Source organism: Diadema setosum, chromosome 4 (assembly GCF_964275005.1).
Source record: "Diadema setosum chromosome 4, eeDiaSeto1, whole genome shotgun sequence".
NCBI lineage: Eukaryota > Metazoa > Echinodermata > Echinoidea > Diadematoida > Diadematidae > Diadema > Diadema setosum.
The window spans coordinates 27,996,921-28,024,148 of NC_092688.1; the positions used below are offsets into that span (position 1 = coordinate 27,996,921).

A 27,228-nucleotide genomic window follows, 5' to 3' on the forward strand; every position below is an offset into this window, starting at 1 on the left:
GTCAGTCTGTCCAATTTCTTCACCATGTGACAGCAAGTCATGTCACTACTACCATTTTGCAGCCATAAAGTAAATGCTATACCCAAGGTTAGCTGATAGTCATCAATTTCACGAGACACTCATGTATCATGACCTTCAGTCTAAGACAATTCAGCATGACGCCAGGGTTTACAAGTCATACATACATACAAGTAACGTCAAAATCTCTCCTACTAGTGCAGTACAAGAATTCATGTGACACCTATCTTTGCTATGTGTGTGGTAGACCTGTTTGAATGCATACAAACACTACAAAAACAAACACAAAATCATTTCAATGCTTCCTCATATTCTTATGTACAGGGTTCCTGCACCTTCTGCAAAAGGATATCTTGTGACTTTTCCTAGACTTTCAATCATCATATTTTAAAGTTTCATGGCAATATAAGCAATGTCATGGAAACCTGGGAGTGTGACACTAAATACATACACTACTGCATTCAAATGAAAACAGCTGATCAGTGGGAATCGCAACTGAGCAAAATATAAGAAAATCAGTATTCATGACTTCTCCAGACCTGGAAAAACATTCTAGTTGATTGTTTTCCATTCCAAATCTAAAAGTAAAGTGCCTTGTCATCGATCATATTTTGGCCTCTATTTTATGAAATAAAGACAGATGACTGATCAAGTAGATTACCAAGCAACCTGAATACATAGTGCTTTCAGCCAAATCAATTTTGGAAGCATAAAACATAAACTATGACAAGTTCCAAGATACTGTTCTTTGACTGGAATGATCAGCTGTATTTGGCACTTGTTTTTCTCGAAAATAAATGCTTATCATTCTGTAGATTTCTCTAGTTAAGGAGTCTACAAGGAATTGTGCGTATGCACATGTACACTAGTGAAGATAAATTCACTTTTTTTTTCCATAATAGACAGATCCAGTTGTGTGGTAGAAGGCTTAATGGTGCACTTATGTATTCTTTCTAGTATGTGTTTAGTATGTATTTGGGGCCAAACACATATCCTAGAAATAATATGTGGTGCACCATTAAGCCTTTTACCAACCAACGTTCTACTGCCACAGAAGCCTTCAAAGATTTAAGACAGGCCCAGGACATGATACTAGCTATCCTAAATTTCTGAGGAAACCTTTGTTTTCTCAAATGCTTTTGGACAAATCTATTGAAACAAACAACGCATAGACGGAGGAAAAAAGTGCGAGAAAATAAAGTTTCTTCATCTTGCAATAACTTTACCAATGTCCATGCAGCTATTTTACTTAATCACACCTGAACAAGTCATCAAGAAACTTTTGGGTTTTCTTTTACAACTTTGCTGGTATGCTATCTTCCATGATGATGTTTCAATCCATTACTGTACCAAATCTGGTGTATTGTACATACCTGTTTGTAAACAAACATTAAAAAATGAATATTCAAGCAAGGATCCTCCATTAGCAACAGACATAGTTCCTTTTCACCAAAGACATCTTGTAAAAGAAAAGAGGAAGGGATATGACACAAAAGCATGTAACTTCTGGTAGGATTACAATGCTAATGTCAGAAACTTGTTAAGTACTACAGATAGAGTAAGGGGCATATCCTCTTCCTAAAATGGTGTGTTGTATTACGAGATCACAATTGTGTGATGTCCCACAAAAACGAGAGTTCACAATCATTGTGTTGTTTGGTTCAGTGCTTTATTGTCTTGTGCTCCCTGTTTAGTCCCTCATCATAGGGATCATGCTGCTGTCTACACTAAGTCATTCACCACAGGACAAGCATACTGTACATACTCACAAGGGTATTAATACTGGAAAACTTGTCTGACAAATACACAGCAGCCCTTTGCCTCTTTTTCCTAGAGACTTTGTAGTGACCAACAAGCTGCCTGGATAGATGGATAGCTTGTTGCCTAGTTAGTTTGTAAGTAGCAAACATGGTATGGAGATTTCATTTAATCTTGTTCATGAGGCTGAAGACCGGACAGATGAGGAAGTTATCATTCCTCATGCTGGCCTACAACAGTTGAGTTATCTACCAGTGGGCTCCAAGACGTGATGCAACCTTCTCTATGAAAGAAGAATGGCTCGCGTAAAGCTTGATGTCGGACCCAACATCGTGCCACTGGACATTGGCAGCATCATCACCAGCATGCAGACAGAACTTGCCAACACTCGTACCCTGGTCATCGTGGAAGTTGACAGCCATAGTCTCCATCCAGGCATTGTCTGTGTTGCGGGGATCATCCACATAACCCCTGTACACCTACCAAACAGAACAAACAGAAATAGTAGACAATCAAAGCAATAGTATTTATCACGATGATAATAACAGACCTATTTACCCATGGATAATTGTAACCAAGTAATTCATACTATACATGGATTTCATTGTAGGCATAATTGATATACATATGGCACACAAGAAGTGCACAGTTGACCATGTAGGGTGATGCGCACAAGTATTCATACCCTCCTCATCAGTGACGTATATAAAGAGAGTCTGGCCAACTGCTAAATTGGACGCCATGTCATTACCGCTCATATTAGCATTAGAGGGTTATCATGTACGCTCAGATGTAACAATATGACCAAGCCAAATAAAGGGTAGACCTGTTTGACCAATCACAGGCTCCAAAACTTATGAGTTGAAAACAAGAGTTGGCCAGACTCTCTTTATATACAGCACTACTCATCATTGTGCAATGCTGCTCTCTCTTGGTAGCTACAGGTCCAACCAGTCTGAAATTACAGAGTATTACTTCCAACGTATGAAAATTTGCTGAATTTTCAAGAACTTTTCATTGATTTACAGCTCTACTTCATTCGGACTATAATATTGCTGTTCTTGAAGGATTGGAATTTTCAGTGTTGACCTGCTGGATTGTCAAAACGGCAAGAAACAAAGTGAAAATGCATCTTGTCAGACGCATTTTCAGAAGAAAGAGGGTAATTGAACTACGACAAGCAGGTAAAAGCATCAGAGAAGTTGCACAGATATTAAACTGAGGTAAAAGATTTGTTACAGCCACCTAAGAAGGAATAGCCTCATCTCTTAGACAGGAATAAGCAGAAAGCCAAGAAGAGCAAATTAACTGTTCAAGCAAAATGATATATCACTGCTTTTGTTCGAACAATATTATAAACAAGAGACCCGCGGGTCTGGCGCTTACCTGAGTATCGCAAGTTCACCTTTCACTCAGTCACTAATCTAAATTATTCATAGCTCTACTAAAATTTGACCAGGCATTCTCAAGTAGAAGATGAAAATGTACAATAAAAAAAGGGCCGAAATTTTTAAAGATTCCTTAATTTGGGGAGATTGGGGGCCCCTGGGGCCCCCTCGGTGGGGCATGGTGCCCATTTTGATAAATTGAGATCTTGACCCCCTAGGGATGCTACCTGCCAAGTTTGACGAAAATCCATCATGAGGTTTTCAGGAAGAAGATGAAAATGTACAATTCAGGCCCCCATTTGGACCCCCCCCGCCCCCAAGAGGGGCACCCCTGGATCTGCTATGAACAAACTTGAAACTACAGTCATTAATGTACTCACTCATAGTATTGTCTTAGTTCTATAACTTCTGATTCTAGAGAAGATTTTTAAAGATTTCTTCATTTTGGGGGGTTTGGGGCCCCCTGGGGGCCTCCTGGGTGGGGCATGGTGCCCATTTTAACAAATTAAGATCCTAACCCCCTAGGGATGCTACCTGCCAAGTTTGGTGAAAATGGGTCATGGGGTTCTCAAGAAGAAGATGAAAATGTACAATTTAGGCCCCATTAGGACCGCTCCCCACCCCCCTCCCCTGGGTCCCAAGGGGGGCACCCCTGATTCTGCCATGAACAAACTTGAAACTACAGTCATCAATGTACTAACTCATAGTATTAACTTAGCTCTATCACTTCTGGTTCTAGAGAAGAAGATTTTTACAGATTCCTTAATTTTGGGGGGTTTGGGCCCCCCTGGGGGCCCCCTGGGTGGGGCATGGTGCCCATTTTAACAAATTGAGTTCCTAACCCCCTAGGGATGCTACCTGCCAAGTTTGATGGAAATCAGCCTTGGGGTTTTCAAGAAGAAGATGAAAATGTAAAAAGTTTACGCACTACGGACACCGGACGAAGGGCGATCGCAATAGCTCACTTGAGCCTTTGGCTCAGGTGAGCTAAAAATCATGGGGGAAGCAGCTCATAATTGAGAAATTTTAGGTATGCATACAATTCTGTATTCTCTGAGCTTTGTAGTTAAAACAAATATAGCTTATGAAGTTTTGTTAAAAAATATGGAAGTTATGAATGGTATGCATACTTATGTGTGCCACCCTATATATATATATATGTCAATGTATGGAAAAAACAAACAAACATATTCTCTCTATACAATAAACCACATCCCAGTTCTCATAACATACACACATGTATCCACTGCTTCACTGTCCATTGTGCAATGCTACTGGCAACTGTATAGTGATATGCATCCTGGCATACAAATATGTTTCAGCCAGATTTTTCATTCTGGGATATGCCTGGTAGTGGTAGGGTAGGCTGAATAACATGAGTGCATATTCAATGCTGCACACTGGCACTGGTCCAACGGTCCTTGACCAGTAAAACACACTGTCGGACCAGTAACTTTTTCAGGAATGGACCAGTAGAAAAAATGGGATAGTGTGCAGCCTTGGCATATTGTTTGTATATGTATATCATGTGTGAGTGTGTGTGTGCATGTGTGATAAATATGTTGCACTGATGTATACAAGAGTCATTGTACATACCAGGTTTCCTGCACCTTTTACAAAATGAATTCCATGACTTTTCTATGACTTTTCCATGTAAAAATTTTAGAAATCTGGGACCCTATTTTTTGGAAAATAACTTCATGAAAACCTAAGTGGTTAATGCTAAATAAATAGAAATTACTACTAGATAAATAGTGTTAACATAAGGCGTCAGTGTGTATACTACACCAACACTGTCAGTGGCTGGCGAGTTGGTCTGATTTTATTTGATGAAATGTTTTCCTTAGTTATAAAATAACATTGCAAAAAAGGAAGATCACTGAAAGGCAAAATATAATTTAAAAAATTTCGATGACTTTTCCACGCATTCAAAAATATTTTCATGGAAAACCTGGACTTTTCCAGGTTTTCCATGACCACAGGAACCCTGATATACTTCATATCATACTGTTGGAGTGTATACCACTTTAGCAGGGAACATACTGCGAGTAATGTGAGCTGTCTATTGTCGTAACAGACATTACTCATTACTTATCTTTACTGATAATGCTAACCATATCTTAATCTTTGTGAGCACATAGTATCCCACTAGACAACATGCTATGAAAATGAAGTTCAGGTAATATCCTTACCAAGAGACCTTCCACTATGCAACAAACATTTCTTAAATAATTCTAGGAATGAGATAATTTAATCAACACCAACAGAAAATGATATGGAAGAGAGAAATCTCATGATTTCAAACTTTGTTACAATGCTGTGTTCTCATTCAATGTCTGCTGTATTGTCAGCACTTCACATATATATTGCTTACAAGTTTTATCTATCTCCTTTCCAGTTATTGTGTTATAGTTAGAAATGAGCAGTGAGTGCATTGTCTTATGAAAACATCTAATAGGGCCTACTGTAGTGGCTGATATCAGATTTGGAGGAAAAGCTATCATGGCATTCAACTAGCATGGTAAAAGAGACTAAATGTAACTGTATAATCCTTTGATGTATAATACTCCTCGTTTGCTATGTACAGGAAGCACTATCAATTTCACATATCTGAAAGAGTATACCCCATATATCTAATAGTAAGTCTAATTTCTTGCGAATCTGGACCTCCAAAAAATTTCCCACGCAGTTGAATTTGCCTTTGGGAGTACAGCAATGAATGGAGAGACACGTACATTCACATCTCATTCATGTAAAGATCGGAGTTAATGTTTTTGCATGTTGTTAAATTCACCAATAGCACCTGCCTTGCGAATTTAGAACAACTTTGCGTATATATGGCATATGCAGTATTTCTTCCCATGACTTGTACGTCACTTTGTATATAACGATCACCTTGTACATCACAAAGTTACAAGGATATCGTACATCCTTCCTCTCTGAGAGGAAATTGATCTCTGATATAATAGTTTGCTGAAGGTAACTTGGCTTATTTATTTGTTTCTTTAAAAAAAAAAAATTTTCGGGGGGGGGGGGGGGGAATAAATTGACTCCATGAAATGGAACACCATCAAATCTAATATTTTCACTAAGTTTAGTTAGTAAAAAATCATGGCCTCATGAAGAGTATTGGTGCATGCACAGCAACAGGCGGGTGCATACACAACAACAGGCGGGTGCGTATACATCCAATGTATACCCATTTATAAGGTCTTTAATATGAAGGCACTTTTTCATGTTTTAACTACTCTGAACGAACAGGCATGGCATTTCCTGGTGTGAAATGTCTCCCCAGTTACCCGGAACTAATCTCAACAATGTTCCCACATGAAGCAATTTAAGAGAACACACGCACACACACACACACACACACACAACAAACAAACATACACACAAACACAAACACACACACACACACACTTAACAGGTACAGTGAAAGCTGACTACTGTATATGCCATATAATTAGCGAGTCTGAATTTTTGCGAAATTGGACGATTTTGCAAGTGATTAAATTCGTGATTGTGGAGTAATGTACTGAACCGAGAAATGTAAATGTGTGCATCACATTCATATCGGAATCAGAGTCATTATTTTCATGTGTCTTTAAATTCACGAATAGCACCTGACTCACGAAATTCGCGAAAATAAAAACCTCGCGAAATATTCGGCATATACAGTATTTAACAAACTGATAAAGTTAGCCTGGTTTTTATCAGCTTGGATTTCAAAGAAGGAAGCAAAAAGAGAGAATAAAGCAGGTCCATATTTTCCTTCTCTGTCATGACCAACCTCGATAATTCGTCATTTCTCATTTCCAACAAACAACTTGCCTGCATCACTATCATCATTTTCCTCTACACAGATTAAACAAGGTATGTATGACATCACAGGGCATCACTTTCGAAAAGGATGTTACTACTCTCTCACGCATGCTCTTACCTCAACACCATGCTTGAATAGATTAGCAACAGCCTTCTGCACAGCCTGGCACTCCTTGGCTGGTAGTGACAGAGAATTCATTGCCTCCTCACCGAACTCTCGCTTCAAGGTTTGGGAGACTTTTTCACCTGCGTCCACCATACCCTGCAGAGACAAACAGCAAGATATCCATGTCTGCCTCCAAGTGTGATTCATTCTATCATGGTCCTCTGACTATATTTACTTTCTATCAACTTTTCATTCTCAGTAACTCTGAAGAGTGGCATGATCCACCTACATGTATACTGTGCAGTCACTTTACATCCATTCATCAGTTACTGACATTGAGATTTTATACATAACTGTACATCCTTAAAGGACAAGTCCACCTCACATACATATGGATTGAGTGAATGCAACAATATTAGTAGAACACATCAGTGAAAGTTCGAGGAAAATCCAACAATCCGTTCAGAAGTTATGAATTTTTAAAGCATCTGCGCAATCACTGCTGAATGAGGAGACTACTACAGTGTATGATGTCACATGCGTACAACGGTATAAGGAAAATAAAAAGAGAATTTCACAAAACTTTGTTTTTTTTAATAAAGTGCACATTTCTTCGACTCATTACTGACGTATGTTAAGGGAAATATTATTCCAATTGCCTTCTGAAAGAGAGAAGTCGAGTGTTCTTTTGTTATGCGAGAAAAGTGAAAATATGTTGAATTTTCTTTATACTTTCTTTATATCGTTGTACTCATGTGACATCACAAGCTATAGTAGTCTTCTCATCCAGCCGTGACTGAGCAGAAACCTCAAAAATTCATAACTTTTGAATGGATTGTCCGATTTTCCTCAAACTCTCAGTGATGTGCTCTAATAATATTGCTGCATTCACTCAACCCACATGTCTATGAAGGTGAACTTGTCCTTTAAAGTGGCAAATTGGACAAATATGAAAAGTATGTGACTCTTAATGGCTGTTCTTAATTCTTGCAATCAGACCTTTGAAACAGGTGTTGATTGCATAAAGATTCAAAAATAAAAATGTACAATGTACTTGAGTACATAAATATGCATTTAGCTGTGAGCGCCCTTTAATAACAGAAATTTTCAATAAACCTCACAGAAACATTTGGTTGCATGTGAGTTCAGATGCAAATATATAGTAAATGAATACACGCCTACAAACTGATTTCATAATGCAAGGATTATATTTAAAATCTTGTCATAGGCATCAACATTTATCATAATTTGCAACATTATCACAGATACAACTGTAACCTTCTAATTGTCACTAATACCATGAACTCTAATAAATCATCATAATCATACACAGAAAACACTACTGTAAAATGAGGAATGCTCCCGAGCATTTTAATTTCACGAATATTGCGAGAGCCAAGATTCGCGAAATTAAAATGCACATGAATGTTCTTGTCTCCACTATACGCATTGAATGTTAGAGGCAACTCGCGAAAATTTCATGCCACGAAAAAGGCCATCGGCTCCAATTCGCCCAAATTTCATGCCACGAAAATATTGTGTTTTAGTATTGTTTATGGAGGGTAATTATATCACTGAATGTAATATAGTCACAAATTAGTGATAAACAACAATTACACAGTATATTTAATAATAATAATAATTCACAACATTTATATAGCGCATTATCACATGAAATGTCTCTAAGAGCTACGGGAAAAAAAATAGAAAAGGAAGAAGAAGAAAGGAAGAAAGAAAGAAAGAAGAAGGTACAGTTTCAGAGACGGTAAGACATCAGTCATAGTCATAGAACTACTCAATAAACAAATAAGTTTTTAACATGGATTTAAATTTGTCTACCGAGTCTGTTTGTTTCAAGCATTCAGGTAAACTGTTCCAGAGTTGAAGCGATGCTGACTGAAAAGCTCGTGAACCATAAGATTGTGTGTTGACAGGAGGAGGTATTAAAAGTGATTTGTTGTTTGACCGCAAGTTCCGGAGGGTAGGTACAATGTTCAGTTATCAACTGTTGAAGATAAACCGGTGCAATATTTTGCAAACATTTGAAAGTTAACAAAAGAATCTTGAATTTATGCACAAAGCTCAGATAATTCATTATCACTGTGTATTTTTGGCTTCCCCCCTCCCTCCTCCTCCTCCCCCCCCCCCCCCCCTCACTATTTTGAGGGGAAAGGGATAAAGATAAGGGTTCAGGGGTGGGATTATCTTTTGTCATGTTTTTAAATTTCATACAAACGGTGCAGTGTCAAATCTTAATCTTTACTGATTGGGAGTAGATACCATGTTAATATTATCAAATATTTTAATGATTATGATGATGACTATTACCATTGTTTTTATTTTGGCCATCATCAGTACCATTATAATTATGCCAAGAAAATCACAAAAGCTGATTGTGTGTCCCCACTTCCACTTTATGCATTTCATGCTGACTTCATAAAATGAAAGCTTTGTGAGCTAAAATGTGACACATAAAACAAAGAATATCATTTCCCATCAAATTTTGAACAAATGCCCTCCAGCCAATTCAAATGCCTGTAGTATTACTTAATGCTTGGCATGGCTAATAATGATCTTGTATCATACCCCTGGTATAGCCCACTCTCCAGAGTCTTTCCGCTGAATTGAGATGAACTGCAAAATCGGTTTCCCTGAGGTTGGGTGGAGAACTTTCTTGCCTGAGGAATCTCTTTTCCACCTGATTTTATAATCAATATGAAAAATAAACAATTCACATTAATAAATGTGGCAGATATTCTTCTACAGACAGTATGTTAGACACAGGTGACTGAAAAACTTGTCTTAGATTCTAGCTGACTCCCCAAGGGGAAATGATTGTGAATTGATTCAAGCGACAAGAGTGTGGAGGACACTAAGATGGAAGAGGTATCTTACTGGGACATGATTACATTACTTCACAAACACACAACAGATTGCCACACACGAGATGCACAGATTAATTCAATTTCACAATGCAAAATCGAGAGAAATGAAAATCATATTGGTTTGTGTATGCATGTGTGTATACAAAATAAATGAATGCAACATACAGTGTGGTTGCTAAAAGACATACAATGCTGCTATCTTTCTCTCATAACTTCAGTTACCTTTTGTTTGATTTTTATGAAAATTGAAGTTGTCTTTTGATTACATTTCACTGATTTATTCCAACACCTTTAACTTGTAGGTATATTTTTAATTTAAATACTGAAGCTTGAATGGCTGATAAAACCATGATATTTTTCTTACACATGGCTGAGCACAATCACTATATACAGACAAAAAAAAAAAGAAAAAAAAAAAAGAGGGGTGTCTTGTATGAAAATCACTATGATTTCACAGTTCAAAATCAATTGGTTTATAAATGTAGTCACAATACACTGATGACGGGCAACCCTACAGTTGTATATCTTTTCTTAATCTGCCATAATTTGCAAATCACCACTTAGTAAAGCTAGCAGGAAATATCAAAGAGCTTTAATAACAGGAAATATCATACAATAACCGAGTGTGAGCACAACTGTGTGAGATACAAGCCCTGCACAGAGACCAACATTTTGGGTGCGTTCGAACGCTCTAAAGCGAACCAAAGCGAACTGAACTAAAGCGTACCGTACCGTACTGTGCCAGTTTGGGAGCGTTCGAATGCTCTGTTGAGAAAGCGTACCTCTCGAGTTATTTTTAGAAAAGGTCACGCTTGTTTGTAGCAAGAAGGTCATTCACCTTGCGCTTGACCTACTTACAGCTGTCCCGAACAAAGAGAATTATGTTTTTGCGTTGTGACGTATGCGCATGATACGCGCATGCTTTACAACGAACTTTTGGTACGCTTTGGTACGCTTTTGGAGCACATCGGGAAGTGATCCACTTTTGGCTCGGTACAGTACGGTACGGTACACTTTAGGAGCGTTCGAACGCTCCCCTGGCGCGGTACGGTACGGTACAGTTCACTTTAGGAGAGCGCTCGAACGCACCCTATGATAATCCTATAGTGCTATGACAGTTTCTCAAGGCTAAAACACAATCAGCAGTCACACACTCTACATTGGCTGCCTGAACCCAAACAAGAGACCCAGGAGTCCCGCGCTCACCTGAGTAACGCAAGTTTACCTTCCAGAAGTATTTCCTCTAAATAACATAGCAAATTTGGGGGAGGGGAGCATGTTGTTCATTTTCACACCCCTTGGTAAAAACACCTACCAAGTATGTAGAACATTCGACCATACATGAAGATCAAATTGTAGAAACTGGCCCCATATTTGTCCCTGGCCCCGATCTACCAGATTAGTGTGGAATCAGTAAAGACTAAGACAGCTTATGCTACACCCACAGGGCAATTACTTTTAATCTCTCGATATAAAAATGAAGTGGCCTCTTGCAGGGAAGCTGGCAAATCAGTCAATCCAGCTTAAAAGTTGAAATCAAGACACAACAAAGCAGCCTGTACTACTATCAGTGCACACTACACTTGTTACACACTAATATTTTGAAGGAATCAGGACACTGACAGCAGCGCTGATGAGTAGACTGAGCCATAAGATACCTAGGTATCGGTAAATGTGTAGTATTTCTCAGTGTGAACATTTTCATGCATTTATGCATACAACCATGAAAAGAAAAAGATGCAATTTATATTTCAATTTTACTTTTTTTTTTTTCATGTGTATTTATATTCTAACAAGTAATGTGTCATCTGTAGGCAAGATTACAAACATAAACACTTTATCTTACTTGACTGAGCAAGAAAAAATAAATCAAGTGAAAATTTCATTTCTTACAGAAAATAGCAGTGACAAACAAATACCGGAAGTGGACATTCACTATAGACCATGCGAGTACACACAACTCTAATTATATCACAGGTATCCAAACCTCATAGAGTACACTTGATAGAGTAAATTTTCTATCATGCAAAAAGGATCTTCACTGTTTGATTCACACACTGTATGATCCATGCATTACATGAAATACATTGTGTACACATTCTCACCACCTCAGAACAAAAGTTGGGTCTATGAAGTAGACAGAAAATTCTGAGCACAATTCATAAGGAAGTTCCCCCTCCCCATTTTTTTTTTTTTTATTATTATCATTATTATTATTATTTCTAGGGAGCTTCTCACAGCTGACAAAGCCAATGCAACAGAGCAGTAAAATTCATCTTATTATAGAGAAAGGCAACATTGTGCATTAGGTACACTGCACACAAAATGAATGAATTACTTTAATATGAGCTTTAATCATACAATCTCCCATTTACAAAGAGTGAGTGTCTGTAGTGTAGCTCCATAAATGACCTGCTCTACACAATGCTATGCACAGGAAGAAAGAGAATCCACAGGAAGGACTGAGTTTTACCTGGTGACAATTGGATCAGCTGCATGATTTGGGCCCCACTTGCCAAGCAGCCCCCTGTCCTCCATTCCTGTCCTTCCACAGGGATTCCTAGATTTTCAAGAGACCACAACAAGAAGTAACACCTATTCATAACACATCATAATTACATTTCTCATTATACCATAAAAGAAGAAGACAACTGCATGCCACACTACAAACTTTCCTGTATTTGGAGGTATGTCCCACTTCGAGTGAAATGTGTCACAAGTCATCATACACAAGAAACCAATTGACACAGCACTCAACCAAAGATTGTCTCATAAAGTCGATACATATTTGATCTTTGACATGTTTGTTCCTACACCTACTACTATCACATTATCTTGCACTGCTTTATATTTAGGTCCCCTCTAAAGTTAGCACATAGCAGAACAAATGCAGAGGGATGGACAATCTTGGACATTCAGGGCTAAAAAAAGAGACCCATCATGGCTGATAGTTTTACCTTTGGGGCACTGCTTCAGTCTACTAACAAGTACATTGCATACAAATTTCTGCAGAATAATTTGCCCTGTCTGTGTAAAATTCACATATTCTAACAAACATTTCAAACTGAAGCCAAATACAATGTGTGATTTATGAATAGAAAGCTGAACAGTTGGGAAAGAGTTTAACATTAAAAAGCTTTCTTACCTTGGTATACCATCCACACAGTCATAGTTTCCTACGTAGCTACGTCGATTCACTTTGCCATCTGTACAGTTGAATTTCAGAATTGGTGCTGATTTTTGCCTTATAACACAAAATACAAATGAACAAAGCAACAGAATGAGACATCTGATTTTCTCGCTTCATATCATCTTACATAATAAGACAAAAGACTGAGAGAGCTAGTGGTGGTAAAAAGGGACAAAATGAAGTGCAGGACTTTGCATACAACCAAGTGCAGTATTCTCTCAGGTGTTTATCATCATCAAACTCCTGTTTATTTCAAGTTTTAGTTTTGGTCAAACTAATTGGAATTCTGTGTAATGTGGTAGTTATGATATTGATGTAAACAGCTCTGCAGAATCCATAAAGTCACTATATCAATTATGAATAATGTGTTGCATATATCAAACATCACAAAAATATATCACTGCCACAGTCATCAACTATATTTATAAAATAGAACCAGAGGTTCAATCTGGCTAAAGCTACAGTAGGCAATATTTCTATATGTAGCAGCCACCCCCACCTTATTTCCGAAAGTACACATTTCTGGTGAATTAGACATCAGACCATTTTCCCCTTTTATTCTTAACATTAACTTTCACCTTTGATTCAGAAATTGACATGACTCACCTGATATCTGGATCTGCCCACACAGGACCAGCTTTGACATGGTCATTTGTGTAGCGAACTGGACTGTATTCTGGCCAGTTGACTGTCCACTGGACCTTGTCGTCAGGTACTGGTAACCTCTTGGCTGTGGAGTTTGGATAGTTGGGCTCACGGGCCTTTATGTGCAGCTGCAAGGCCTGCCCTATGGGGGAATTCATCCTGCTGACTTTGCGCAGCGGGGGAAATAATTCTCCACACTGGAGAAAGGAGGAGGAGAAGAGGCTGTAGAGAAGAAAATACAAGAAGACATCAACATTGGTTTAAAGAAATACTTTCAAAATCTTATGTTTTGCTCACACAAGTCTTGGATGTTTTCACAAATCCACAAAGAAAAGGAGGAAAGTACAAGCCATCAGCAAGAGTACACTTACAATGTTACCAAAATGACATAATAACTTACATGTCTGTAAGATGCTGGGCGAAACAAGTTAACAGTAACATGTAACAATATGTTGCATTGAGATTGCTAACACCAACAATGTCATGTTGCAGTTAGTTCTGCTCTGTGGTGGGTGCTATGAGTATGGCAGTTCCATCGCAGGCAGTGACAACGCAAATCCATATCAGACGAAGTTAAACTCAACCTATGATAATCCAAAACTCAAACAAAAGCTATTCACAGAGAGTCACTGAACAAGTGCTACAAACTGAATAATAAATGCATTCTACAGACTATTGGCATGACATATGTACTGGTACAACCTGTATGGAATGTTTGATAACATTCTATGAGCAGACTGTAAATGTATTTATATATGTGCAATCATTTGTTGACTGACACAAATATATGCCACAAACATATATCCACACACAACCAACTTAACATTCATAATTAGCAAATGTTTCCTTCTGTTAAAAGGCCCAAACATTATGTAAAAAAAAAGAACACAGGTGGCACTGCAATACTGTATGCAACAGAGGTCTATCCATCCACTCCGCCCTCCCATTAGACACCTGATGCATCTTTAAGATTTAAATCTGAATCTGCTATTCTTGTCTTAGAGCAAGGAAGATCTTGAACAGAAAGTCAGCAGATACACAGGAGAGATCTATCAGTACCATCAGTACTGGTACATACTCTTTCTCACTCTCAGATGATGGCGACTCAGATGGTTCTATGTCAGGTGATTCCTTCGTCCTCTTCATTGCTGTCACTGTGTCTTCAATTCCAAGTAAATAATGTCACTAACAGCACTTGTGTATCAGCGATACAGGACAGCATGTACAGTATATAATTTTACAGCACAGACAGTTAGCTGCTACTCTAGACTGCGTTGAGAGCTATTGAGAATGAATGTCGCGCAGTAACAGCACATTTAGCAACCTAACAGCACCCTGCATCATTTGAGTAGTCCTCTGTTAGTGTCACAGGTTCAGAAAGACATGAAAGCAGCTGTGTACAGCAGCCTCCACACTCTAGATATAGTACATGACATACTGAGCGATCCACATTCTCTAGCCCATACCCACATCAAGGTTATCTTTCATCGAGATCACCACACACACACACACACACACATACACGCACATATGCGCACACAAGCTGCTCTAGGCATGGAGCTACCTCCATGCTCTAGGCTTGCCAACTAAGACTGAGCTATAAAGCTAATATCCTTTCAGGAAGTGCTATACCGTTAGTCAAGAGACACCAGTCATGATGCACAGATGACTGCATTCACAGTGCTCTCACTCTGCACCAACTGTTTTTACTTTCTCCAGTTGACCTTAAATTAGCTGGGTGAATTACACACAAGAAAAAAAAAACATTTCTCCAATCAAAGGATGAGACACCACTCACATAAGTCATATCTAATACTATCTTCTTATTATGTATAGTCACTGGGAAAGTCATTCGGCCCATTCACACACAAGAGTTAAAGGCATAATTTACCATTTGCAGATGAAAGCATTAGTGCTTTGAAATAGTTCTAATATGTGAGTTAGGGATAGAAACAACCACTGTCAAAATTTGAATCCGTATAATCGATGTTAAGTGTTGTTAATACACAAAATGTGAACAATAGTTATAATAAAAATATTTCCAGACTAAACCGTATACAGTTACGGTTTACTGAGAAAAACCCTGATATCTCCCTATATTTTAGGTTTTATTGCAAATATTTCATATGGTAGGATGTTTTATGATACAACAGACCTACACTATGCATCTAATGTGATATCTTGAACATTTTTGAAATCACTGCTCCCAAAGGTAAACTGGACCTTTAATACTTTTTGGATCATCACTCAAAATTTGATCTTCTTTGCCACCATTCACACATAGGGAAAATTGTCACTTGGCTGTAAGTGAAGCATTTTAAATCTTTGAAGTACTGATGCCCAAAGAATAGCTGACCTTGGTCACCTTCATCACAGGATGGAGTAAAAGAAAAAAAAATGTGCTGTTTACACAAAATGCGTGAGGCATATTACTGAGAGGGTTAAAAAAAAAAAGATGACTTACATCAAATTGTGATGCATAAGATGACATCATATTTGCATGTGTACACATGCAAGACTTACTGATTTTTGCATAGTGTTGCAAAAAACAAACAAACCAAAAAAACCTGTTATTGTTGGATGCAATGTGAACAGGCCTACAGGTACAAACGGTTTCTAAAGAGCCATTTCCTCAAGGGATGAAATGCATTTTTAGCTTCCTGTTTTTCCACTGCGCTTGAAAGTTTTTTTCACCTACCACCTCCCTGGTCAAACACTACTTTACCACTGCTACACCAATATGCCTCACAAGTGAGAGCTTACCAACAGACTAGGACAAGCCAGGCAGATCACTGACTTGAGAGGACAGAACATTAGGGTTACCACTTTTTTTTTTAATCACATGCCTTATATACATCCTATCTATTCTCTATCTCTCTCTCTAATTTTCTTTATGTATGGGTGGATCTCTACGTCTGTACAATAACAGCGAATACCATGTAAACTGCAAGAACCAAATGACTCTATAACCCCTGTTTTATAATACACATGAAAGGTGGCCTGAGGCCTGCTTTTTGTGGCTGGCCTGAGGCAGCTTTGTGCACCGCGTTTCCATGAGCTTCGGGGCCTGCTCAAGTGATGATGCTCCTCATGGACCCTGTTTACACATGGGCCGGCCTAACGTAATCTTTCTCTGCCCTGCAGGAGGAGCACCCTATTACTGTATTAGTAAACAAATATTTTGCATGGTATATACATGTATTTTGGTTTTGATACTCTACCATGCACTTGCCCCTGCAGAAGGTAATGCCTCGGGCTGGGTAAAGTTTATACACAGTCGCGCCGGCCACAGCTCACCTCCAGAAGTGGCCTGAAGTGGAGTTGGCCTGAGGCTGGCCCAAGTTTTGTGTGACTGTTTACACGTGCGAGAAAGCGGACCTGAGGACAACCTGAGGACAATCTGAGGCTGGCCTCAGGTTGGCTCTCTTGTATGTGCAACAGGGGTCTATGAGTCAACTGACAACATTTTCCCATCTCATGTACATGTACGTCATCCAACAGCAATCTAAAATTGTTGCCAATGGAACCACTCACACACACACACATTGAAAAAAGTGTGAGTAAAATCACAGTTCAAATCACACTTTTTTGGGCTGTGCTTCATAGGTACACAGACAAAAAACAAAGTGACTCAAATCACACCAGTTCAAGTGAGGCATGATTGTGCATGTAAGTCAAGCCTCAGAGTTTGAACTGACTTTGATGTGACTCCTGCACACCTTGCATTATGGTATATGGTACAATTTTGCACAGCGTTTGGGCTCACTTTTGCAAACAAGTAATAATTACAAGAAAGAAAGTAACTTTTTTCAAAAAAGTCACACTTTTAGTTGTTGGTGGATCACAATTGAGAAAACACATTAAAAAAAGTGGCTTTTGTGTCCCGATTTGAAGTGTGACAAAAATAATCATGACTTTTGGTGGCTGTTCGAATGGGCCTTCTGTCACACACTTGTATTGTTGCAAAATTATTTGTGATTTTTAAAGTGATTGATTTTGCTAATAACTCAAGACATTCTAGTGTATCAGTAGAAAAAAAAAGAAGAAAACATTCACAAACTCCCCATATTCTGCTAACACGTGCGCGTGAAAGCAGACAATGGCCAACCTTTAGTTTCAAAGAACAAGGAGACAATAGCTTTGTGGTAGTCTTTGTTTTCAGACTCATATTTCTTCCCTGCGAGTGTCAGTGTAATGAAATATGAAAAAAAAAAAGAGCAAACAGACATTTGAAAACAGATGGAGAGGTGCAGACAATCTTGACTGAAAAGATACTGCAACTGAGCATGAAGCATATCAAATGTAATGTTAAAATCTCCTCTTGACTCACAATTGTGAGAAAAGGCACTTGCAGAGCTATTTTTTTTTTTTTCATTGTGAAGAAACTTTGTGCTTGCCAGTATGTCTCTTCATGACAAAGGAAAATTACATTTCTTGGCATTGATAATAGTTTACATACTGTAGTTAGAGTCATATAAAAAGCTTGTAACAATGGTGTTGTGAATCTAGCTGTTTTGTTTGAGTATAATCCACACTACTACATAAATACCAGATTTTTCGCAGGAAACACCGGAAGTAACTCAAGGTTCCGGCTAGTGTGTCAGATAGATAAACCTTGGCCTATCATAAAACATGAGAAAAACATCATAGTCTGTGAAGCCGTTGTTGTATATTGTATGTGTTACAAGTCTCCATGGCACAGCTCAAAACATAAAATGATTAAACATGATTAAACATGATTAAACAGTGCTCAGAAATCCCTTTAGAAGGAACCCTGCTTATGTACAACAAAACATGACCACTAAGCTGATGTAGCAAGTTTTTCACATGTTATTTCCACAGCTTAATCAGAAAAATAAACCGCTTCATCCGAACAAATTCTGGCTGAAATACTTCCACTGTCAGGCATTAATGTCTAGAATTGTACAATATGTGTTACACATGTGTACATGTCTCTGTGGCACAGCTCAAAACATAAAATGATTAAACATGATACAGTGCTCAGAAATTTGTTCATTGGAACAAATTCTGGCTGAAATACTTCCATTGTCCGGCATTAATGTCTTTAATTAATAAATTAATCCTAAAAAATAATCACAGGGATTTCGTTTCCTTACCAGAAGGGTTATTTTCTAACTAATTCCAGATAGATTATGCAGTCTGCACAGTCTACTGGATGTAGTGCAAGAGGTTACTGTAAAACGAGGAATTTTTGCGTGCATTTTAATTTCGCGAATTTCGCGAGCGCCAAGATTCGCGAAATTAAAATGCACGCGAAAGTTCTTGTCTACACTACATGCATTGAATGCCAGTGGCAGTTCGCGAAAATTTCATGCCGCAAAAAAGGCTGTCGGCTCCAATTCGCTAAAAATTCATGCCGCAAATATATCATGTTACAGTATATCGAGTGTTGTGAGTTTGGTACATCATGGAGAGCTACAACAGTAGCTCCATGGTGCAATATGGAAATTCACCTTCCCCACATGCAGCCCATACTCTCCCTGTTTGTATGTACCAGTACAGTATGTCCCCAAAAAAATTACAACGGGGCCCTCCGCAATGACATCTTTAAAAATAGTGAATCAATCTATATACAAATTCAGGGTATGAAACTATAACTCACTGCCCACATCTTACAGAAAATCCCATTCGATTTGCTTCAGTTGTCAAAGACAAATGATGAATTTTGTAGAGGATGTCGGGAATCTCTTCTGTCCAAATTCTGTCTATTATTCACACACAAGAGCATTGAATTGCTAAAATTGGAAGAATGAGACTCATGACATGCTTTAGAACAATCCACATTTCTCTGTGAACGCTTAACCAAATTGATTGGGGTTTTCTGCAAAATAGAGCTAAGATGTTATATTTTAAGACCCTGAAGTAGCACTTAGACAGGTTGATCATATTGGGTGCTATCAATTCGAAAATCTGATTGTAATTTTTGGGGCGACTTACTGCAGTATGTCCCCCAAAAAATTACAATCAGATTTTCTCATTGATAACGCCCAATATGATCAAATTTCTAAATGCTACTTCAGGGTCTTAAAATGTCACATTTTAGCTCTATTTTGCAGAAATCCCCATTCGATTTGACTAAGCGGTCACAGAGAAATGTGGATTGTTGTAAAGCATGTCATGAATCGGATTCTTCGGAGTTTAGCATTTTGATGATCTTGTGTGTTAATAATAGACAGAACTTGGACAGAAGAGATTCGCGACATCCTCTACAAAATTCCGTATTTCTCTTTGACCACTGAAGCAAATCGAGTGGGGTTTTCTGTAAGATGTGGGCAATGAGTTATAGCTTCATACCCTGAATTTGTATTTAAATTGATTCACTATTTTTAAAGATATCATTGCAGAGGCCCCCGTTGTAATTATTTTTGGGACATACTGTATGTATGCAGTGTGTGTGTGTGACAGACAGCGGAAGAAGGAGGAATGAATATATGCCATAAATGTGTTTGTCACAATCAGTGTTGTATGCATCAGTACTGCCTCTTTATCTGCATGGATAGAGTCAGAGGTATAGAGACTTGATGGTAGTGTGAACTCTAAAAGGGTTTTTTTGTGGATCAAATCAATGAAGGTCTATTTTGATGATGCATCTGGGCTGGCACACCCACCCCCCCCCCAAAAAAAAAAACAAAAAAAAACACACACAAAAAAAAAAAAAAACATACGCACACTTTTCTTTTACCCTGGAAGTGGCACCAGAAAATGTGATTAAAGGACAACAACAAAAAAAAAAGAAAAAAGATTTAGAGAATGCAGCAATATCCGTAGAACACATAAGTGAAAGTTTGAGGAAAATTGGACAATCCATTCAAAAGTTATGAAGTTTCAGTGTCGCCATCGCTGGATGAGAAGACTACTACAGCTTGTGATGTCACACGCGTAGAACGATATAAGGAAAGTATTAAGAAAACTCAATATATTTTCACTTTTCTCGCATAAAAATAGAGCACCTGACTTGCCTCTTTCAGAAAGCAGGGGGAATAATATTACCCTTACCATATGTCACTGACATGTCAGTAGCTAGTTGAGGGAACGTGTACTACTTTGAAAAAAAAAAAAGGAATTTTGTGGAATTCTCTTTATATTTTCTTTATATTGTTCTACGCATGTGACATCTACACTGCAGTCATCTTCTCATTCAGCAGTGGGCCTTGCAGAAATTTAAAAGATTCATAACTTTTGAACGGATTGTCGGTTTTCCTCAAACTTTCACTGATGTGTTCTACTAATATTAATATACTGATATACCTTTATACTACAAGTGCTACTACAGCAACTACTACTACTACTACTGATAATAACATTGCTGCAATCACTCAATCATTATGTATATGAAGGTGGACTTGCCCTTTAAGCATTTTTGTTTTTTTGCTTGCTTGTCAGCCGATGTGGCACAGAAAATTATGCTGTAAGGCCTTTTTTTTTTCTTTTGCTTGTCAGCTAATGAAACCTTGAAGTGGCATTGAAGTGGCTTGAAGAGGCTTGTATGGTTTATCTTCTGTGTTTTTTCTTTTTTTTTTTTGCATGAAAGATACATGCCAATGAAATACAATATATCTGACATAGCTATGATTTCTGTATAAAGAGAAAACAAAGAGATAATTGGTGTTTCTAGAATTTATCTGGTTTATAAAGTCTGAGCATAATTTTTGTCTCTTTGGGTATTGTAATGCTGCTTATTGCTTCTAAATTATTGGGTCTACTGAAATGATAATGTTAGGAGCCTTTTCTTCAGGACAGACAGTACACTGGAGTGTTCACACAACCTACTCTATCATTCTCTTATAGCACTTTCCCATTGCTGACAAAGGTGAAAATGGTGGGGGGGGGGGGGGGGAAATGCTGAGGCCTATTTTGCCCATTTGTCCTGTCTCTGACATTCATCTGATGATATGCTTATGCGCTTGTCAATGTAATAACTCACCCCACTACCCCCGGACATGGGTGCGTCATTTCCTCGTTTGGTCCGTCAAATTTGTGACACAGGTGTTTGTCATTTTACCAGCTTTGTCCGTCAAATTTTTGACCGAGGGGTGCGTCAAAATCCCATCATTGTCGGTCAAAATTTTGACCGAGGGGTGCGTCATGGTACGTCACTTGGCTATGGAAAATAACATGCATTATTTTGAACTGAGGGGTGCGTCATGGTACGTCACTTGGCTATGGAAAACTGCACGCAGTACCGGATACACGTACCGCGAGTGAAATTACAGTGAGTGCTTTCCCGCGGCAAGTGAAAATCAAAGTCGGGAAGCGTTTTGGAATAAGAGGGAAAAATGCTTGCCAGAATCTGGCAAGCAAATAATTTAAAAGCCACCCTTTCTCCTTACATTTTCCCTCCAACAAACCCATGTAATCATGCAAACTCAATCTCAAACCAGGGACTGTTCAGCGATGTAACAACTTAGTTCAACCTTTACTGTCGAATACTTATTGCCTATTGCATATTGCGATGCAACACCAACACACATTGCTATCAAAGAAAGTTCGTTTACATTCCAATACAATGTGCGTCTAAATGATGTTCTGTGGTGACAAAGGCGAATTTTTGACAGTAAAAGAAGCGGCAGCAGAAGAAACTGCCTGCCGCATGCCATTTTCTTCTCGTGGGATAGCCCGACCAGCAGACACGCGACGCTGTTAGCTGTGCGAATCTCTACGTACAGCGACTGGGCTGTATGTAGTTACTCACAGGAATGCCGTGGCGTGGTGTGTACCTGCGCTGCAGCAGTATGCATCCACCGGACTAGCAATGGCCGCGCACACACAGCGCATCTGCACACATGTGATTGTCATGTATGGATTGCATGCACAGAATACATACTACTGTACGGAATATTGTAGCAGCAGCGTGATGTACGGTGAATGACGGTACGGTGCTTACAGGGCCATGGTAAGGGAAACTTGCCGAAACTTTTACAAATTATGTTTACGAACCAAAAGAAAATGAAATTGCTTGAATAAAACGTATGCAAAAATCGTTTCAGTATTTACAGGGGTGCGTCAAATGTACCGAGGATGTCCGTCAAAAAAGTGACCGAGGTGTGCGTCACTCTCAACGTGTTGTCCGTCAAAAAAGTGACTGTGGTGTTCGTCACTTGCAGCGTTTTGTCCGTCAAAAAAGTGACTGTGGTGTCCGTCAAAAACCCCGTGTGGTCAGTCAAAAAATGACCATGACGCACCCATGTCCGGGGGTAGTGGTGTGCGTCATTACATTGACAAGTGCATTAAACATTTAATGAAGACAGGTGTACCATTATAGAAGACCATGTAAATTGTTGATTTGTGTGTGTGTGTGTGTGTGTGTGTGTGTGTGTGTGTGTGGCAGTACTACATCTAACAGGTCCATCAAATACGAGTCACACTGCTAGCAGTACATAACCTTGTGAAGTGCTACAAGTTCAATGTCAGAATTCCAAATCAAGGTTTGAAATCTATAGATTTAAGTAAACTACTAATCGTGGACCTCATTACTTCTGATCCATACTTGAAATGTATCATTACTCATACAAGGATTATTTCAATAGACCATATTCTACGAGTTACATACTTACAGCGGCACAGGGGATTTCAAGCAGATTTCAGCGATACAGATAAATGCCACAAGCAGCAGATGAGTATACATAGACTACACATGTAGCTATATCATCATGCATGCAGATGCAGTACTGGGTGCCAGCATCGCGATATGGATAAAGTTCCGTATTCCAATGGTTTTGCCCAATGGTTTAACCCAACAAGGCAAGTGCCAAAATGTGTCTCGCCCTTGTGGTGACCATCCACTCCCCAATGGACATCTACCATCCAAGTTTAGTCACAAATGAAGAAACGGATCAAAAGTTACGACCCATAATAGAAATGCGCCATAAAAACCTAACCTTGAGCTCTAAAAGTTCGTTGACCCCTGCTTGTGACCTTTGTCCTTGTGGTGATCATCCACTCCCCAAGGGACATCTACCATCCAAGTTTAGTCACAAACGGACCTATGGATCAAAAGTTATGACCCATAATAGAAACGCGCCATAAAAACTTCACATTGGGCTCTAAAAGTTTGTTGACCCATGCTTGTGACCATTGACCTTGTGGTGACCATCCACTCCCCAAGGGACATCTACCATTCAAGTTTGGTCACAAATGGAGTTATGGATCAAAAGTTATGACCCATAATAGAAACGCGCCATAAAAACTTCACATTGGGCCCTAAAGGTCATTGACCCCTGCCTGTGAGCTTTGACCTTGAGGTGACCTTCATATATGGTAAAATATGAAACTTTGTATGACGCCTCTTCCTTTGAAGTTTGATTGCAATTGAAGCCCAGAGTAAAGAGTTATTGAAGTTTTTGTAGCGTTACGGACAGACGACGGACGGACAACGGACGGATGACGGACGGACAGACGCCGCAGGCGATCCCTTAGTCTCCCCTTACCTCCAGTGGGCTCGACAAAAATCAAACTGGAAATGTTGCTACGTTGTGTGGTGACTGGTATGCCTCTGCCATAGCACATGGTTCCCCCAAAAGGCCTAGAGTATGTCTTCACAATGTAAGACAACAGTTTCACATAATTGGCTAAAAAGGCACTGAAAGATGACATCTTTCCAGAGGGAGGACTACAAAATTGTAAATAGCAGAGACTTGCCTATACTCGAACACAAAAGGTAAGTTCTGAATCATATTCAGATGTAATATATAGATGCATGGCACATTACCACGCCAATCATTGTCTAATAGAATAATTTCCCCTGCCTAAACACAAATGAAGGAATAGTCTGATTGCTTCATGATTTACTGCTTGTATTACATTCTAAAGACATATCTTGCAGTCTTCTTGCACATACTTTTGTCACCTGCCGGCCACAGATGTAAGAAATAGCCTCAACTACGTCTAGTGGTCACAAGCTTCATCAACTTGAATGACTGCTTGTCATCCTGCATCAGCCATATTATCTTTGTTTTCACTGTTTCACCACTGTATCTTCCACCTGCACTTAACTCTGCATGTGCACTTGTGACCTGGAAGGTACTGTATTTACCCAAATCCTGTTCAGTATAAAAGCAGTCTTGTCAGACATAAAAATCAGCTCAAAACCATGTGGATATGGTGTTTTTGTATGCCGTATTAGTCAATACTGTTCGATTTATCTAGCACAAGCTTCCTAAGATACTTGTTCTCAATGTAGCTGATCAATATTTCTTTGGTTGTGCTTGGTGTTACAGAACTCTAGATAGAAATGATCAGTTTCTGTAGTACACGGTAGCTGTTGTAGCTTGGTAGTATACAGTATGATTATGGTGCACCGAGTGTGGCATGCAACGATGCTGGCTAATGCAAGGGTATAGTGTGTCTAAATTTCCTGAATATGAAATACATCCTGTATTGCTGATAGACAGTTTAGGTAGTTTATTACAATTTATGGATTTTTCTTTTCCAACAGCCTAGTAACGAAGCATTTCATTCACCTGCACCCCCTCCCAACTTATTAAGTTCCATTACGAAGGAATTGGCTTAACTGTTGTTAGGTAGGACAAGCCTCTGGCAAAAGGGCAATTTTTGTGAACAAAGTGTGATAAAATCTAAATACATTACAGAACAAGTCTATAGTTATAGAATTGCAATCTACTATTAAATAATTTGTAGCAGTGTTACAGTGAAATACTATCCATGCAAAATAGACCTTGCCATATATATTTCAAACATATTGGACATACTGTTAATAAAGATTATTTTCATAACCATCCAAACTTAAACAAAACCAAAAACAATCTAATGTGATTTGAGGAACAGTGTTACAACCCTGTATACTTTGTATGGCAACACTATACATTAATATGGATAGCATCACATACTGAGACTCAAGCAGATCTAGGGAATCCGCATCTTACGTCACAGAAGTTCTAGCATGTGCCAGCAATGACGAGCTGTGGCTACCAGGTGTCGATGTTTTCTCATAATTTCTTTGGACACTTCACCTCTCCCTTCATAATGCTTTTTGAAAATACAGTCAAACCTGCCTTAGTGGCCACCTGCTGTATGTGGCCACTGAAAAATCCCCCCCCCCCCACCCCGAGAGAAAAGCCCTGTTAAAGACCCTGAGTAAAGCGGCCACAAGTTTTGTTTCCCGCTGTAAATTTGAACCTGTCTATAGCGGCCACAGACCCAAAAGGAGCCGTAACCGAGCCGATAATTCAGCGTGTTTTTCTGCTTTGTAGCCATGCCAGTAATTCATGGGCAACGTTCAGTGATCGCCACCGCTGCATTCATCACTCATTCAGTCACAATTATGCACTTGTGTAAAGCTTTCTTCATGACTGTATACATGCTATGTGCAACAACTTGATAAACAGTAAATATGCAACAGGTCATACAAGTCACATCCATAAACTGAACCTGCAAATCAAATGTTTACTCCACTGTGAATGTCCCTGTGGTATGGCACCTACAACCGTGTATCATTGGCATGCTCTAACCCTCTCATTAACATACATACTCATTCCTACATACATTTATGCTTTCTGGTAGTCTTTCAAACTTTTGCATGTTCTGATTTTCAGTCTGGGTTCAAATGTATTTTATGAGAACCATATCATAACTGTGAGGTCAAGTGCTCTAAATAAGGTGTCTCTTTTTTCTTTCTTTCTTTCTTTTTTTGAGATTTAGCTGTCACACTATTTTCATTTTTTTTTTCACATAGTTTTGAAACACACATTCAACACGGGTTTGCATATTTTCAAAGAAACATGAAACTTACCATCCCATGGTGATGTTTTCCTTTAAGAGAGAATACTGCAAGCTTATCAAAATCTCCTGTTCTTGAACTTAGTGGAAGAGAAAAAGATCAGTCACATTCATCAGCTTTTGCACCAAAATAGCTTCAGAGAAGTAAAGACTTCACATTATACTACAGTTTGACTTGCACAGGAAGGACAGCTGACGTAGTCTTCTGACTATCAAGGAGTTCTCGGTAGTCCTGAACAACTGCTGTGAAGACAAGGAGATGAAAGTTTTTTATAAAACTTTTTTACTTTGTGCAATGACAACAGAGCAAATCAAATGCTGTCACGTTTGGAGTATGCAATGACCGCCGCTAATATCACAGTCATATCAACTAGGCATGACGTCAAAGGAGAGGAATGAGACAGCCCTCAGCTATGCCAGTATACTATGCAATGTAGCATACTCAAAGCTTTCAACCAACACACACTGCACAGGGCACTCTCTCCAGAGGCCATCCAATCTACTCGTGAGACTCGTTCCACCTAGTCTGTGGAAAGGAAACTCACATGACCCCAACACTTTGCAGGTGATTTAATGATGCCTGTAGAGAACTATTGTGGTACCAGCAAATGCTGCATTGTTCAAGAATATGAAAACCTACAAAAAATACAAGATGGCTTG

The 27,228-nt window shown here is 38.9% G+C and overlaps 1 protein-coding gene across 1 annotated transcript; it reads right to left on the reverse strand.

Annotated features, from left to right (window-relative positions):
• Positions 1-1,048: 1,048 nt before the first annotated feature.
• LOC140227084 (ADP-ribose pyrophosphatase, mitochondrial-like) lies at positions 1,049-26,700 on the reverse strand. The gene is made up of 7 exons (XM_072307514.1): positions 26,582-26,700; positions 13,774-14,034; positions 13,123-13,221; positions 12,451-12,537; positions 9,679-9,790; positions 7,105-7,248; positions 1,049-2,255 (listed from the first exon to the last, which is right to left on the reverse strand). The coding sequence occupies exons 1-7, from the start codon at positions 26,587-26,589 to the stop codon at positions 2,025-2,027; spliced, it is 942 nt and encodes a 313-aa protein (XP_072163615.1). The 5' UTR covers positions 26,590-26,700; the 3' UTR covers positions 1,049-2,024.
• Between the last annotated feature and the right edge of the window lie 528 nt (positions 26,701-27,228).